This window comes from Poromitra crassiceps (assembly GCF_964638095.1).
Source record: "Poromitra crassiceps genome assembly, chromosome: 15".
In the NCBI taxonomy this organism is placed as follows: Eukaryota; Metazoa; Chordata; class Actinopteri; order Beryciformes; family Melamphaidae; genus Poromitra; species Poromitra crassiceps.
Genome location: NC_139634.1, coordinates 13,745,833 through 13,763,332, shown reverse-complemented (window position 1 = coordinate 13,763,332; position 17,500 = coordinate 13,745,833). Strand labels below are relative to the sequence as shown.

Here is a 17,500-nt window from a genome sequence, read left to right as displayed (position 1 = left end):
GAGATGCCAGTTGACTTGCTTATGTAATTTACATCCTGCTTTTAGCTGAACTCTATATTGTAATATTGTAGCTTGCTATAAAAACATGGTGTAAATTATGTCTTGCCAAGTCAGCAGGGTCAGAGTGATGGCAGGGTCAGAGGGATGGCAGGGTCAGAGTGATGGCAGGGTCAGAGTGATGGCAGGGTCAGAGTGATGGCAGGGTCAGAGTGATGGTAGGGTCAGAGGGATGGCAGGGTCAGAGTGATGGTAGGGTCAGAGGGAAGGCAGGGTCAGAGTGATGGCAGGGTCAGAGGGATGGTAGGGTCAGAGGGATGGTAGGGTCAGAGGGATGGCAGAGACAGAGGGATGGCAGAGTCAGAGGGATGGTAGGGTCAGAGGGATGGCAGGGTCAGAGGGAAGGCAGGGTCAGAGTGATGGCAGGGTCAGAGGGATGGCAGGGTCAGAGTGATGGCAGGGTCAGAGGGATGGTAGGGTCAGAGGGATGGCAGGGTCAGAGGGATGGCAGGGTCAGAGGGATGGCAGGGTCAGAGTGATGGCAGGGTCAGAGGGATGGCAGGGTCAGAGTGATGGTAGGGTCAGAGGGATGGCAGGGTCAGAGTGATGGCAGGGTCAGAGGGATGGCAGGGTCAGAGTGATGGCAGGGTCAGAGGGATGGCAGGGTCAGAGTGATGGCAGGGTCAGAGGGATGGCAGGGTCAGAGGGATGGCAGGGTCAGAGTGATGGCAGGGTCAGAGTGATGGTAGGGTCAGAGGGATGGCAGGGTCAGAGGGATGGTAGGGTCAGAGGGAAGGCAGGGTCAGAGTGATGGCAGGGTCAGAGTGATGGTAGGGTCAGAGGGATGGCAGGGTCAGAGTGATGGTAGGGTCAGAGGGATGGCAGGGTCAGAGGGATGGCAGGGTCAGAGGGATGGCAGGGTCAGAGTGATGGCAGGGTCAGAGGGATGGCAGGGTCAGAGTGATGGCAGGGTCAGAGGGATGGCAGGGTCAGAGGGATGGCAGGGTCAGAGTGATGGCAGGGTCAGAGTGATGGTAGGGTCAGAGGGATGGCAGGGTCAGAGGGATGGTAGGGTCAGAGGGAAGGCAGGGTCAGAGTGATGGCAGGGTCAGAGTGATGGCAGGGTCAGAGGGATGGCAGAGTCAGAGTGATGGGTCAGAGTGATGGCAGGGTCAGAGTGATGGCAGAGTCAGAGTGATGGGTCAGAGTGATGGCAGGGTCAGAGTGATGGTAGGGTCAGAGGGATGGCAGGGTCAGAGTGATGGTAGGGTCAGAGGGATGGCAGGGTCAGAGTGATGGTAGGGTCAGAGTGATGGCAGGGTCAGAGGGATGGTAGGGTCAGAGGGAAGGCAGGGTCAGAGTGATGGCAGGGTCAGAGTGATGGCAGGGTCAGAGGGATGGCAGAGTCAGAGTGATGGGTCAGAGTGATGGCAGGGTCAGAGTGATGGCAGAGTCAGAGTGATGGGTCAGAGTGATGGCAGGGTCAGAGTGATGGCAGAGTCAGAGTGATGGGTCAGAGTGATGGCAGGGTCAGAGTGATGGCAGAGTCAGAGTGATGGGTCAGAGTGATGGCAGGGTCAGAGTGATGGCAGAGTCAGAGTGATGGGTCAGAGTGATGGCAGGGTCAGAGTGATGGTAGGGTCAGAGGGATGGCAGGGTCAGAGGGATGGCAGGGTCAGAGTGATGGCAGGGTCAGAGTGATGGCAGGGTCATGAAATTTGCCTTGGAGGTCAAATGTGTGATGGTGTGTGTTTGTGTTCATGCCAATTGGCTAAAGGAGGTGGTGGTGGTGTGTGTGTGTGTGTGTGTGTGTGTGTGTGTGTGTGTGTGTGTTTGTGTGTGTGTGTGTGTGTGGGGGGGGGGGGGGGGTCAAAATGCAGGGTCGCAGAGGCAGAGTAGGGTTGGCTGCCCCTGCATGTTGCATTTTGGAAATATGCATATTATGTGGTTGCAGTCAGACCTGTGTATATAGTAGAGTCATGACATCTCCATTCACCACTTTCTTACTCTCAAGAGTTGCAGGAAGTAAGGTCCTGCATTAAGCAGCACTGTCGAGTTGCAGCAAAATGGACAGTTTGTGTTGTACTTTGATTTATTTATTTTTTTAATCAAATTGTACATTATCAGCTTTATTTTAGCATTCAAAAGTAGCGCGAGACCCATTCCTGGCTGCTCATTGGCTAATGAGTCACGCATTTTGGTCCTCCGCTGACTAGAGGACACTAGTTGCAGTTATTGCAAAGTTGCACTTGTTTTCCTATTGTGAGTTATATGTAACCCTGTGATGCAGAATGGAATTTAACAGCCAAAAAGGTAAATGTGAGAAAAACCAGTTCAGATCAAAAACTGGAGCCCTGTATTTAATTATCCTGTTTTATTATTTATCTTATTGGCTTCTATTAATTGTTTTATTGTGTGTTAAGGACTTTTCACTGTGATTCAACTGTGACACCATTTAAAGCTATTATAGTGTGAAGGAAATCTCCTCTTTCCTGTATAGAAACCAGAAGTAGAAGTAGAAACCACATGTTATTATGTGAATGCTGAACAGCCACTCCCTCCCAAAGAGTTTGTGAATGTATAAAAAGGTGTGTCTCAGGGATGCAATAGAAGAGAAAAGTTGTTGATTTTTCTCTCTGCTAGTTGGGTTGACTATTCTATTCTATTCTATTCTATTCTATTCTATTCTATTCTATTCTATTCTATTCTATTCTATTCTATTCTATTTTGTTATATTCTATTCTATTCTATTCTATTCTATTCTATTCTATTCTATTCTATTCTATTCTATTCTATTCTATTCTATTCTATTTTGTTATATTCTATTCTATTCTATTCTATTCTATTCTATTCTATTCTATTCTATTCTATTCTATTCTATTCTATTTTGTTATATTCTATTCTATTCTATTCTATTCTATTCTATTCTATTCTATTCTATTCTATTCTATTCTATTCAACTCTTTTCTATTCTACTCTTTTCTGTTGTACTGTATTGTTTGCATACTGAAACCAAGTTTCGCTTATCAGGTAGTTGACTAGAAGATCGATTTCAGCCATTTATTCTCACAAATCACTGTATTTATGTACTGTAACTAAGTAGAGTATACATAATGTTTCGTAAAAAGTTACTTCAGTGTATTAAGATTTTTTCTAAATGAGTCGATGGAATAATCAACAATGCACAAAGTCAAGTGTATTTCTGTCACCCTTCATCACACAGCATGTCTGAAACTTTACAGAGAGCAAGCCTGCCTATATATATCTAATCAACAATGAATCACAAAAGGTGCAATTACTGCAATATAAAACAAAATAATAAAAACAAGACATATGTGTTTGCTTGTTTTTGCTTCTAATTATGTTTTATCTATGCTGGAGTTTGCTGTTTTATTTGTCTGTCTATGTTTTTATATGCACAACTGTGTTTTTATAATGCATAGTAATTTGTAAGGCGACCTTGGGTGTCCTGGAAGGCGACTCCAATTAAAATGTGTTATTATTAATGATGATGATTATTATTATTAAGAAATAATGATACAGGTAATCTACTGCGCCTCCCTCAGCACTGGTCCTTCCATCCTAATGATGATGACGTCATGGCCAGCTGCTCTCTTCCCCATGTTACCAGAGGGTGGCGCTGCTGCTCTCCAGCGCGCCAAGGGCCAATTTACATAGAGTAGTAGAGAACAGGACAGAATAGGATATATAGGACAGAGCAGGCGCTGTCTTGTAAGGTGTGATGTTGAAAATAGAATAGAATTGAGCAGGGGTCAACTGCTTTTTGTCAACAGTTTTTTGTTTATCTGCATATTAAAAGGATCCATATATATATATATATATATATATATATATAGTAGCACAATTTTATAAATGTTGAAATGTACTTACCTGTGCCCTTGTTTGTTTTAAATCATGCATAGCTTTTTCTGTGTGTGAGTACTTTGAGAGCAACGCATACCGGAGTCAAATTCCTTGTATGTGTACATACTTGGCCAATAAAGCTCATTCTCATTTTAATTTTGAAATACCCAAAAAGTTTTCAGGATCACCTATTTTTTAAAGCAGCATTGACATAGTAGCGACATGAGGTGGCGCTGTTGCTCTACAATATTCCAAGCAAAGCTACATAATGTAATACTGTAGAATAGAATAGAATAGAATTGATTGATTGAGTGATTGATTGATTGATTTTATTCAATCGAATAGACACTGCATGGTTTAAAATAGGATAGAATGGAATTAAAGAAACGTGCTCACAACTTTGCTTTTTATGTTGTGTACTACAGGTTGTTTCGCAGGCATATTAGACTTGAAACATAATACAGTAAGTATTCTATACTCTATATTACAGTAAGTACTGTATATCATATACAGTAAGTACTGTACAGTATATCATACTGTATATTGATTGGTGAAGTGGCCAAAATAATGTGGAAAGAACAATAAGAAGAGGGAGAATAACTGAAGCAGGTGCATCCTGGTGCCAAGCAGTATACCTGTGACCATAACCCAGGGTTTGAATCAGCCTGGGACCTTTGTCATGTGTCATCACTCTTTTTTCTCTCTCCACTCTTTCCAGTCTCTCTCTACTGAGTCTACTCTATCCAGCCTAACTATCTAATAAAGGCAAAAATGCCCAAAAATGATTAGAACAATGCATGATTGATAATGATGATGATGTGAACTGTTGCTGTTCTAGAAGTGCAACAGAGATGAAAGAAAATGTACGCTTCTGATGCAAAGCAGTTTCCAGCTTTCCCCTTAAGGATCAAACAGGGTTTAGCTGTTCAGTGTTTATGTCACACAGCCTCGGCCAAAACAAAACACCATCAGTGTGTTTCTCTTTGCATGTTGTTGCCAGCAGAGATGATTAGTCCGTTCAGATGAACAGTTGATTCTTCCAATGATGTGTTATGAATATAAACCTTCAAATGGTTCTTATAGCAATTATATTTTCATGCTGGATGCCTGTATTTATAATGTTATAAGTGGCTTATACTTATAGAATAGAATAGAATAGAATAGAATAGAATAGAATAGAATAGAATAGTGTTTTTTTTCTTTGCTGTTTGGGAAATTGTTGTAGGTTAACCTGAGCTGAAATTATCTCTCCTCTCCTCTCCTCTCCTCTCCTCTCCTCTCCTCTCCTCTCCTCTTGTTTGCAGACTTGGTGTCAGTCAGTTAGCAAGGACTTGACTAGAAGAGCAATTTTAACCATTTAGTCCCACAAATCTCAGCATTTATGTAAGTATGGTATAGCTCTTGGGTTGCTATGATTAAGCTACATTATATTGGAAATAATTAATCGATAAAATAGGCCTAACTAATAGCCTAACACAATGCTAATGAAGGTATTGCTAATTGTAAGGGAGGGGCTCATAACACCCCCTCGCTCTCTTATGCAAGTGAATAACAGTGGGAAAAATCTATAGGCCTAGGCTATTTCTCATTTTGCTGGATGACCACGGGGACCCTCCACTCGGACCCCTGGGTGACCCCTGACCCCACTTATATAACCAAATTATTTAAGTTAATTTGAGTTTTGAGTTAATCCCCTAACCCCTCCCCAGCCCATCCAAATTTGTCCAGTAGCCTACTTTCCTGCTCCCGGATTGGCGCTCTCTCTGATTGGCCCGCTCTCTGATTGGCTGAAAGTTCCGTGCTGGTACAGACGGACCGTCGACGCTGTTTGTTTTGTCGCCTACGGCAGAAACTTTGGACGCGGGGCGAAATCGCTGCTGGAGGCAACGTGGAGATAGAAATAACGTTCTCATTTAGATAATTGTCGTATTTGTTTAGTAGTCCAACAAGCGGAAATAGCCTATACAGCTACAGTAGATCATAGTTCTTGTCTGCGCTCCCTGGCTGTCACTGCTCTGCTCTCCCTCGGGCGAGTTACATGCGGACTGTCATTCAGAGAAATACTACAGCCGCCCGGATTTTGAGCGCTCACGTGTTTGACCTGACTCCGGATGCTATAATATTCGTTTTAAGCGTTTATCCTGATATTTGCATTCTCCCCCCTCGGTCGTTTAGTCGTAGCCTACTTTGTGTCCCACTCTCCCAGTCGCCTTCACAGGCTGCAGGCTGAAGTCGAGTTCACTGACAGACAGGCGCGTCTTTCCCACATTTGTGATTTCTCTGGGTTTGATCCACGCGTCAGATTATGGACTGACATCAAGATTATTCGTGAATGCGTTTGGGGGGACGAAGCAGCAGATCACCAGTGGATAACAGACTGAGGATATCTCATCACTGCCGGGAATCACAAAGTAAGTCCGACTTTATTAATAAGCCTAACAACTCACCATATGTAATATCCCCATAAGAATGTAAAGCGTGTCTGTGAGTCTCATGGTTTATAGTGATCTTATTATAGCCTAGGCCTTAATGACATTTTTTAAATCTCACATGGCATCGCAAGCCGCCAGGATATAATATTCCCAGAATCTTTCTACAGGCACTTAACTATATTTGCACCATAGGCTATTGAATAGTAAATTTATAGTGGACTTAAAGTAGTCTACTTTATGTGGTATTTTCCATTTCTTGTTAGCAGGCGTTTTTGCTATGTCTGCGATGCCTTATGGAGCAGCTGTGCGCTATTATTGTGCAGTATAGCCTACTTTACGCATAGCCTAATATTCAGGATTGCTAGTATAGCCTATATAGGCTAGTTACTTAAGTTCTTAAGTTACTTAAGAAGAAAGAATCATCTGTGAATAACTGAGTAGTTGGAACAAGGTATTATAACGCGACTTTGTTCAGAGCTGTGTTCATGAAGTGCCTACAGTATCACAAAACGTCACCTACTGTATATTAGATGGCACATTCAAGCACAGTGGTTTTTGGTAAAGGAAGGTCAGGTGATACCAATCATTTTGATGGCCAATCATGTCTATTATTGATGCTTAGATTGATACCAAGCAAATAAAAAAAGTGATTAAACAATGAGCTCCAGTGGGTGATCATCATAAGACACCCAACAATATGGACAAAATCAATTGTTTCAATTTGAGTATTTTGTTGAATGCTTTCAGTCCTTAAAATCCTCTCACAATTCTAACCAGCTTTTAGTTTTCACTGCTTTACCTATAATAAATGTTCTGTCAACTTAAAAAAGTCCAGTGAATGCCATTCTGCAAATCAAAAGGTGGGTAAACTGAGCTCATAGCTGTGTTGAAAAGCCACTGTGATTGTCACACATCATGAAATCAATTTCCCATAGTTCCACTCTGAAATATGTGAAGCAGTCTGTGGTGAGCTGAGAAGCTGAGGTTGACAGACCTGATCAAACATACAGCATGTGGAGTATTGAAATGAGATCTGGTTATGGTTCAGAGGAGAATTCATGTGCTGGAAAGATTCAGATCCATGCAGTGTAAGGAGAGACAAATCAACAGGTGGACAAAATAACTCGGTGAGGAAAATAGTTTGTCTTCCAGAAAATCTCTGCTCCTGTGTGATAGTTTGAATATAATGGTAATGTCCAGGCTTTTGTCGAACCAGATAATCCTTAAGAGGCAGAGTACACAGAATATAATAGAATAAAATAGAATAGAATAGAATAGAATAAAATAGAATACAATAAAATAGAATACAATACACCATATAGTATTGAGATATTTTGCAATATATCGTATTGCACGTATGCAATATCGCAGTATTTTATCATATAAATTGTCAAGTGCATGCAGCATTTTTTTATGTGTTGGTCCGTCTGTCTGCTTGAAAATCCCATTTTGCTTCAATAAAAATGATTGGAGTGAGATTTTGTTGTTTCCCTTTTGTATGTTTCTGTTTTAAATATGTGCAAATAAATAAAACTAAAAATTTAACTAAATGAACAGACTGGAAACTTTATCTCATTAGATAAAACAGATGTTGACAAAAAAATTGCTTTGGGGACATAATTTGCATTTGAAAAAAGGTAATCAATCGCAATACAGTATATCACAATCGTTTTCTTTTTATCGCAATAATATTGTATCGTGAGTCACAAAGGAGAACTTCAAAAAACAATGCTAACTTATTTTGCACATGATCTCACACACATCCAAAGACAGTAAACAGTTTTGCAGGCATTTAGTTTGACAGTTAATGAGAGTTGAGTTGTGGACTCAACTCTCATTAATTGTCATTGCAGGCACATCTGTGTATGGTAATTTTATACAGTATCTTTTATCCCTCTCTTATTTGAAAGGCAGTGTGTGGTTGTTTGTCATATCATGGCAGTTGGGTTTTCTTGAACTTAATATTTTCCTTCTAAGGTCAGTTAGAAAGAGGAAATATGACTTCATGTTGAATCTTTTCACATGGGCCTAATTGACTCAAACATCTGTTTTGGGATGTGCACTGTGGATCACCCCAGTGACATACATGCTATACTCTCCCGTCCTCTAGAATCTAAGCCAGGTTGAACCAGGCTCGAGTGACTGCGCTAGACAATTGCAGTTTAATTTGACTACATAACAGCCATTTTGGCAACAACAATTTAAAAAATCCAGATAGTAGAATAGTGAGTGCGATCGGGCTGAAACTTGCAGGAAGTGTAAAGAGCACCCCTGGCCTGCGGGTGACCTGACAGAGCCAGATTTTTTTAATTAGGTGATTGCCCTAATTACCTAATGATGTGATGTCATCAGTGATGATGTCATCAGTGATGTCATTCTTCCTGGTGCCAATAGCGCAGGCGAGGCCGCGTAGCGGCCGAGCTGTGTATGCGAGACGCAGTGGACGAGCTGCAGGGTGGAATCGAGCGTGCGAGATTGCTAGTAGTGAGAGTGGTTAGTGTTTTTTTGTTGTTGTTTTTTCTTTGCGGGGGACAAGCACAATTGTTCTCACAGATTATTGATGAATATGAGATTTACATACAGAGGTGTATTCCAACACATCATATGGCCATTTTAACTGTGTGTGTGTGTGTGTGTGTGTGTGTGTGTGTGTGTGTGTGTGTGTGTGTGTGTGTGGGTTGTGTGTGTGTGTGTGTGTGTGTGTGTGTGTGTGTGTGTGTGTGTGTGTGTGTGTGTGTGTGTGTGTGTGTGTGTGTGTGTGTGTGTGTGTGTGTTTAAAAGTTACAGGATTTGTCTTAATTAGAAAATTTCCAAATAGGGGATAATATGTCATTCTGGAACAAGAGCGTTCACACCTTTGTTCTGTTTTCTCTTAGGTGAAAGAGGTTGAGGTGTAGTGGTCGTCCTCCTCATCACACCAGAATGGAGCTTCTCTGCATCTGTTTACTGCTGCTTGAGATGGTGCTGATGTCCAGCGCTGCCAGGGGTGAGTACTGTCACTTAGGACATGTTAATTCAGCATCCACATTATCATCAGCATCATCCCCATTATCATAGCAATAGCAACAACAATCACTACAACTGACATAGTAGTCTAAAGAGTGGTCACCATTGAAGAAATTCCTTAGAGTTTCATCTATCCTACTCATCCAACTATCCAATTATCTTAAAGAACCTCCCAACTCCCAAAAGTTCCTCTGGGGTGATGCAAAAGTACTGCAGTGGAGTTTCAAATGTTTGCATCCTCGCTATGTTGCTACCGCACTTTTGTTCCAAACCCAGGAGGAACTGATTGGTGTGTCCTGTAGTAACATGCAGAAGCATGGTGAAGTCAAGGTGGCGAACTACAACTGTCTGTGGTTCCAGAAACAGTGGTCTTAACAGCTAAATGGTACAGGACAGCTTTCTGTTAGAGCAGCTCCGCTACATGGTGCAGGACAGCTTTCTGTCTTAACTGCTACATGGTGCAGGACAGCTTTCTGTCTTAACTGCTACATGGTGCAGGACAGCTTTCTGTCTTAACTGCTACATGGTGCAGGAGCAGCTTTCTGTCTTAACTGCTACATGGTGCAGGAGCAGCTTTCTGTCTTAACTGCTACATGGTGCAGGAGCAGCTTTCTGTCTTAACTGCTACATGGTGCAGGACAGCTTTCTGTCTTAACTGCTACATGGTGCAAGAGCAGCTTTCTGTCTTAACTGCTACATGGTGCAGGGCAGCTTTCTGTCTTAACTGCTACATGGTGCAGGACAGGTTTCTGTCTTAACTGCTACATGGTGCAGGGCAGCTTTCTGTCTTAACTGCTACATGGTACAGGAGCAGCTTTCTGGCTTAACTGCTACATGGTGCAGGACAGCTTTCTGTCTTAACTGCTACATGGTGCAAGACAGCTTTCTGTCTTAACTGCTACATGGTGCAGGAGCAGCTTTCTGTCTTAACTGCTACATGGTGCAGACAGGGGCAGCTTTCTGTCTTAACTGCTACATGGTGCAGGAGCAGGTTTCTATCTTAACTGCTACATGGTGCAGGACAGCTTTCTGTCTTAGCTGCTACATGGTGCAGGACAGCTTTCTGTCTTAACTGCTACATGGTGCAGGACAGCTTTCTGTCTTAACTGCTACATGGTGCAGGACAGCTTTCTGTCTTAACTGCTACATGGTGCAGGACAGCTTTCTGTCTAAACTGCTACATGGTGCAGGACAGCTTTCTGTCTTAACTGCTACATGGTGCAGGAGCAGCTTTCTGTCTTAACTGCTACATAGTGCAGGAGCAGCTTTCTGTCTTAACTGCTACATAGTGCAGGACAGCTTTCTGTCTTAACTGCTACATGGTGCAGGAGCAGCTTTCTGTCTTAACTGCTACATGGTGCAGGAGCAGGTTTCTATCTTAACTGCTACATGGTGCAGGACAGCTTTCTGTCTTAACTGCTACATGGTGCAGGACAGCTTTCTGTCTTAACTGCTACATGGTGCAGGACAGCTTTCTGTCTTAACTGCTACATGGTGCAGGACAGCTTTCTGTCTAAACTGCTACATGGTGCAGGATCAGCTTTCTGTCTTAACTGCTACATGGTGCAGGAGCAGCTTTCTGTCTTAACTGCTACATAGTGCAGGAGCAGCTTTCTGTCTTAACTGCTACATAGTGCAGGACAGCTTTCTGTCTTAACTGCTACATGGTGCAGGAGCAGCTTTCTGTCTTAACTGCTACATGATGCAGGACAGCTTTCTATCTTAACTGCTACATGATGCAGGACAGCTTTCTATCTTAACTGCTACATGGTGCAGGAGCAGCTTTCTATCTTAACTGCTACATGGTGCAGGACAGCTTTCTCTCTTGTGCAGCCTATTTGATGCTGTTGTGTGGCTTTGATTGAATAAACTGGGTGCATTGGCTTGTAATGTTTTTCATTTTGGAATAACTGTGTTTTTTGCCCTTGTGTGAACTTTACTCAATGAATGCCCTTGCTGTTTGTTGCTCCTGGATTAGTAGTGCTCCCTGGGCTTAGAGTGACTCGGAGTAGAATGTTGCAATTGCTTGCTGGAAGTCTCAGAGTCTTGTATACCTTCTAATGCTATTTTTCCACTGCCTGAAAGTTTGCCACGATGCTGCCTCCTTGGCTAGGTCAGAAAATGAAAATCTTCTCAAAATCTCATCTCTCAACTGAATAAACATCTTTTGTTCTTTTGGGTGTCAGTGTGTCTTGCTCATGGACACTTCAGCAGTGTGGGTGCTTGCAATGCAGACACAGGTGCTTGACCCTGGCTGGGTCTTCCAGTTGAAAGACGGTCGCCTCTCAGCAAAAGCCAAAACAATACAAAAATATGCAGGCATAGATGAGACAGGACCCCCAGGCTGAAGATGAGACAGGAGGACCCCCCCAGGCTGAAGGCAAATCGGGCAGACGTTGGTGGCGTTGGCGCCCGCGGGTGAGATCAGACCGCCGATGAGGGCTCAGCAGGAACAAAGCCGCATTCAGCGAGGCGAGGCCGAGCCAGCGTGCAGACACGGGGCCGAAAGTAAACACAGGCCCATCGACCGCAATGAGATGAGATTAGATTAGCCTATTAGGGATGTTTGCTGTGCAATGCCACAGCGTTTCCTCCCCCACCGCCGCCAGCTGGGAGAAGAGGGGGAGGGGGGGAGGGGGGGGGGTACTAGGAGAGAGAGGAGAGGAGGAGAGAAAGAAAACGAGGGAGGAAGGAGACAGATAGGGAGTAGGAAAGGAAAGAAGGCACTGAGGGGGCTGGGTCGGTGAGGGTGAAGGACAGAGTAAGAATGGACAAGGGGAGGAAACAGAATAGGAGGGGGTGGGAGACAGAGGACAAGAGGAGAGAGAGAGGAGGGGGTGGGAGACAGAGGACAAGAGGAGAGAGAGAGGGGACAAAGAAGAGAGAGGAAACAAGATGCCATTATATATACATGCTAGAAACTAGAGCGGCTCTTCAGGTCTGACCACAGCTTTAGACTAACGTTACAGCTCATTGATTAAGTCCTGTGGCTTATCACTTGTGATAGATTAGACTCCCACAGTGATACTCAACCCGAGGCTCTAGAGCTCCTCTATGGGTAGATGTGGCTCTTTTAAATCCTACTTAAAACAAATAATTAAATACAAATCTAAACAAAAATAAAGGGAGGAAAGGGACCTTTTTTGGGGATTGTGGCTCTTGCAAAGATCCCCCCCCCCCCCCCCCCCCCCCCCCAATGTGGCTCCTGAGTAGGGCAAGGTTGCGTACCACAGTGACTTCTCCCGTGCTGCTGCTGGTGCTATGTTTTCAACAGAGTGAAAAGTCTAGCTGAAGCTGCTGTGAAGGGGGAGTTTGTATTTCTTCAGGCAGGTGCAGTATTTGACATTGAGCCGTGTGGACTTGTTTGTATGTTAGGTCATGTTTGATTGCTTTGCTTTGACTGATTAGTGAATTTGCAATGATCAATCTGTGCCAAAGGAACGAGGGGGAGAACAGCTGATGTGCACCGAGATGACATTGTGACATTGTTTGTGACATTGTGTAAAGCTGGCCTGGTGGCTTCACAAGACAACTGCGATTTGAGCCAGGGTCCACAACCCGGGCCGAGTCTGTCCTGGTTCTGCAGATCTTGGGCCTGCGGGCGTGGCCAGTTGGCACAGAACATCTATAAGTGTATGAGGGGTACAGACTGTAATCAACAAGTGTGTGTGAGAGCACAGACTTTAATGTCTTGGCTCCCGAGTCCGACGTGATTCGGAGCCAGCCACTACGATGATATCAGACATGTTTTATTTTTACACGTGGACTCTGGACATGTTTACTCATCAACAACTCGAATGGGAATGGATCCCATCAATAGCCAATGAAAAACTATGAAGCTATGCCATAACAAGCCAATACGGTGTTTAGCCCACACCAAAGATCACTCAACTAGTAAATTCATAGATGGCCCTACCAAAAAAAGGCCTATAGGGAAGACTCAATTATTGATTACACACAAAAAACCTTGGCTGCCAGATGCCAATTTTAGACCAGAAAGTCAGGTTTTATAGTTATTATTTATTAACGTCCATGTTGGGTTGGTAGTCCTGTAGCAACAGCACCTCCAAACGTTCTCAGCTCCCACTTCATAGCTTTGACCCCATTATGTAGCAATGGGTATTTGATTGACTTTTTGGGTCTGTGGATCTTTTGGCCGTTCTATTGTCCTTCCTCTCTGCTTCTCTGTCTCCTTTCTGCTGTCCAGGCCTTGATGGTGCTGAAAGACACCAGTTCGATAAGGCAGAGAGACAAAAAAGAAAGAAAAAACAGGAGATGGTGAAAGAGCTTTCTTTGTCATGGCCCGTCTTGTTGCATTCTCTGCTGCACTCTTAAGACATTACAGTGAGAAACTGTTCCCTTTAGTGACTTGGGGATTCCAGAGATATAATATGCATACCGAAGGAGGGTTGTCAGGGTGACCATATAAACAATGAACAATAAACAGCGAGGCATCATAAGACACATCAGGTCATTTAAAATGGAAAACATGACCTCTGTGTCGCCGGGTCGGCCTGGGCGACTCCTTCACACACACAACGTTCAGTTACAGTAAATGTCAATATGCTACTGTCATTACATGTTGCATTGTGCCAAACAACGCCTCGACTGTAACTCTTCTAAAAATTCTGGAAATATTAACTTATTGCTTTCATGAAACTGTGGTAACACAACGTATAAAAAAAGAAATTAATCAATTGTTCAATAAATGTTATTTGTAATAATTAATAATTGAATAATAATTAGATGGTGTTTTCCCACCTGAAAATATAGTTCTTGAACAGTAGCGAAAGAAAGTGGTGGCTAAGCGACACATAAGTAGCCTGCTGGTGTGAGTGATGATTTCCAACAGTTATGAATGGGGCTCTGCCAGTCCGCTCCGAGCACGGTGGTGGAGCAAACATGGCTCCCACTCAATACTACAAAGGCCAAACTGTTTTAATGAATGTTAGTGGAAGTTAGTTTTCCCGGTGTGTGTGTGTGTGTGTGTGTGTGTGCGCATGTGCGCGTGTGTGTATGTGTGTATGTGTGTGTGCGTGTATGTGCGCGCGCATGTCTGTGTGTGTGTGTGTGTGTGTGTGTGTGTGTGTGTGTGTGTGTGTGTGTGTGTGTGTATGTCTGTGGGAGGGGGGCATCAGATGACTGGTAATTTCCACTGTGAACGCTGATCAGTGAGGGGAAGCAGAAACGGAGAAGAAGTTAGAGTTTTGCTTGGCTGCTACTGGAGACAGAGAGGGATGGAGAGAGCACATGATGGAGGGAGAGAGAGAGAGAGAGGAGAGAGAGAGAGAGAGAGAGAGAGAGAGAGAGAGAGAGAGAGAGAGAGAGAGAGAGAGAGAGAGAGAGAGAGAGAGAGAGAGAGACATTTAGGCCCCTATTGCAGTAGATCCCAGAAGCATATGAACTGCACTCAACAGGCTTACACAACCACACTACCAACACAAAGCATCTTGGTGTGAGTGTGTGTGTGTGTGTGTGTGTGTGTGTGTGTGTGTGTGTGTGTGTGTGTGTGTGTGTGTGTGTGTGTGTGTGTGTGTGTGTGCGCGTGTGCGTGTGTGTCATTAAGCATGAGACTGAGCAGCTGAGAGATTAGCATTCTCCCGCGTTAGCTGGCTCTATTGGGGCCAATGCGTAGTAGCTGGCCAGTGCCTTCTGGGCTACGTGTGGCTTTGGACATACTGTAGTTCAGATGTGCAGAGCATAGAGGCTAACACTTTAATACTGTAAAAAAAACAGCTACACAGTGCTAGGCTAGCTAGCCTACTATCTTTTCTGGGCCCATTTAGCAAACGTCAGGTTTTGGTTTCAATGCATGTGCACAGACAATATTTGTGCATGTGATGTACAATTTCACCTGCATGCAAGATGATTCTCACTCATCATCTTTCTCCTGTCTTTCCTGTTTGCTGCGTTCCACTGAAGCAGATTTGTCGTACAGGATATAATGTACGTCTTAGAAAGTCAAGAAGAAGAAGTACCCAGGAATTGCCAGATGAGCAGTGTGGGTTTCTATCTGTGGTTTCCTGGTGTGCCGCTTTTCTCTAAACAATGCAATGTCTTCCAGGTTTATGATCCCAGCCTGTAGACCACCCGTTATCCAGAGGGAGAGAGAAGACAGAGACACAAACAGAGAGAGAGAGGGGGGGAGAGAGGGGGGGGGGGGGGGGGGGGGACAGAGACACAAACACAGAGAGAGAGGGGGGGGGACAGAGAGAGAGAGAGAGAGGGAGAGAGGGAGAGAGAGGGGGGGAGACAGAGACACAAACACAGAGAGAGAGGGGGGGGGGGAGACAGAGAGAGAGAGAGAGGGAGAGAGAGGGGGGGAGACAGAGACACAAACAGAGAGAGAGGGGGGGAGACACAGAGAGAGAGAGAGAGAGAGAGGGGGAGACAGAGAGAGAGAGACAGGGGAGAGAGAGAGAGATAGGGGGAGACAGAGAGAGAGAGCATTTTCATTGCTCAAAGTGTATGTGTAAACAAGCACATGCAGATGCTGCAAACGTATACAACTAGAAGACAGTGCTCATAAATACGACTCAACAGATGTAAACACATGCGCACGTGTGCACACACACATGCATGCGCGCACGCACACACACACACACACACACACACACGCACACACGCACACACACACACACACACACACACATGCGCGTGCACGTGCACACACACAGAGTGCACAATGTCTTTACAACCTCCTGTCCCACATCCTCATTACTTAGGGTTGTAATTAGCATGCTAACGCTAACAGTGCTAGGTGGGAGAACATTGTGGTTAGGACTGGAGGAGGAGCATTTTAACAGCATTTTATCATATTTGAGTAACAATTTGATGACATAGTGGTGGTAGACATCTGCCTGCTTCATCATGTGAAGAATGGGAGAGAGAGAGAGAGAGAGAGCATCTTAACTGCTGATAGAGTAAACAGCTGCATACCACAGACAGATGCTTCAAACACACTGCCTTAACTCAATGTCAACAAACACATCATATTCACACATCAGTGCATCCTCTCCACCCTGCTCCTGTGTTAAGCATGCCACGCCTCCTGACTCACAGCTATCGTAAATACCTTTTGACGTGCTGAGAACCAGAACCACTTTATGATGTGGGGGTGGTGGTGGTGGGCCTCTTCCTGGTCGGAATGGAACGATCCAAGCTAGAGTCCACTCCTGCTCCCCATCCATCAGCTTGGTACCCAGATGAAAAATGTACTTTCTGGCCTTCAGGACTCGCCTTAAGCACGAAACATGCTTCAGTTCAACAACGTCAGCCTCAACTCCAGACGTTGCTCTGCGGCAACGTCAGCTTGACAAGGGCATCCCCTGGGACTCCCCTGGGGCGCCCCTAGCAAAATGAGTAAATTGTAAATCTATGATCTCAATAGAAGTTAGCCCAAGGAGGGAATGTGATGCATATACATGGTGCGTGCATACGGCGAGGGCTTTGTCGTTGTAGCATTTTGTCTTTCCGCTTTAGATGTAAATACTTTGGGGAATGGGTTAAAGGTTAAAGGTGTCCAGCTATAAATAGGCCTTCGCCCCATTTTTGGTCTCATGCCAAAGTTTAAAAAGCCACTCTAGTGTGCCACTCCATTCATTCATACTCTCTTCAGTGATCCTCCTCTCATGAGTCCTCCTCTCATGAGTCTCGCCGGACATTTCAATGAGAAAAAGGAAGAAATATTCAATGTGTGTTCGGTCGTTGTGTGTGTGTGTGTGTGCGTGTGTGTGTGTTGTGTGTGTGTGTGTGTGTGTGTGTGTGTGCGCGCGCTCGCGTGCGTGCGTGTGTGTGTGGCGTGTGTGCGCACGCGTGCGTACGTGTGTGTGTTGATTACATGGTGATTAACAGACAAAGGGAAGCCACAAAGGGGTCAAACAGCTCTCTTAGCTCCTCTTGTTAAATCTAACGTCAGGACAAATGTTGTTTTGCTAATAGGACCTATAGAGAAGAGCACTGTGAGGTCCAGGAAGTGTTAGTGGCCGTGTCTATACGAAGTGTTAGTGGCCGTGTCTATAGGGAAGTGTTAGTGGCCGTGTCTATACGAAGTGTTAGTGGACGTGTAGCCGTGTATCAAATAGGAAAGCTTGAACTGGGTTCTTTGGTTATCCCAACTTTTTACTATCATGGAACTCCAGTTTGGTATGTTTTTGTTGTCAGATACCACTTAGACATTCTTATACATTCCCTTATCTGCA

The 17,500-nt window shown here is 44.4% G+C and overlaps 1 protein-coding gene across 1 annotated transcript in view; it reads left to right on the top strand.

Annotated features, from left to right (window-relative positions):
- Positions 1-6,142: 6,142 nt before the first annotated feature.
- Positions 6,143-17,500, top strand: part of fgfrl1a (fibroblast growth factor receptor like 1a) — a gene marked incomplete at its 3' end in the record, with an annotated part of 99,738 nt that continues 88,380 nt past the window's right edge. Inside the window, exons 1-2 of the mRNA XM_083651939.1 lie at positions 6,143-6,272; positions 9,170-9,279. Of these exons, the coding sequence (XP_083508065.1) occupies positions 9,216-9,279 (64 nt within the window). The 5' untranslated portion in view covers positions 6,143-6,272; positions 9,170-9,215. The remainder of the gene's footprint in view (positions 6,273-9,169; positions 9,280-17,500) is intronic.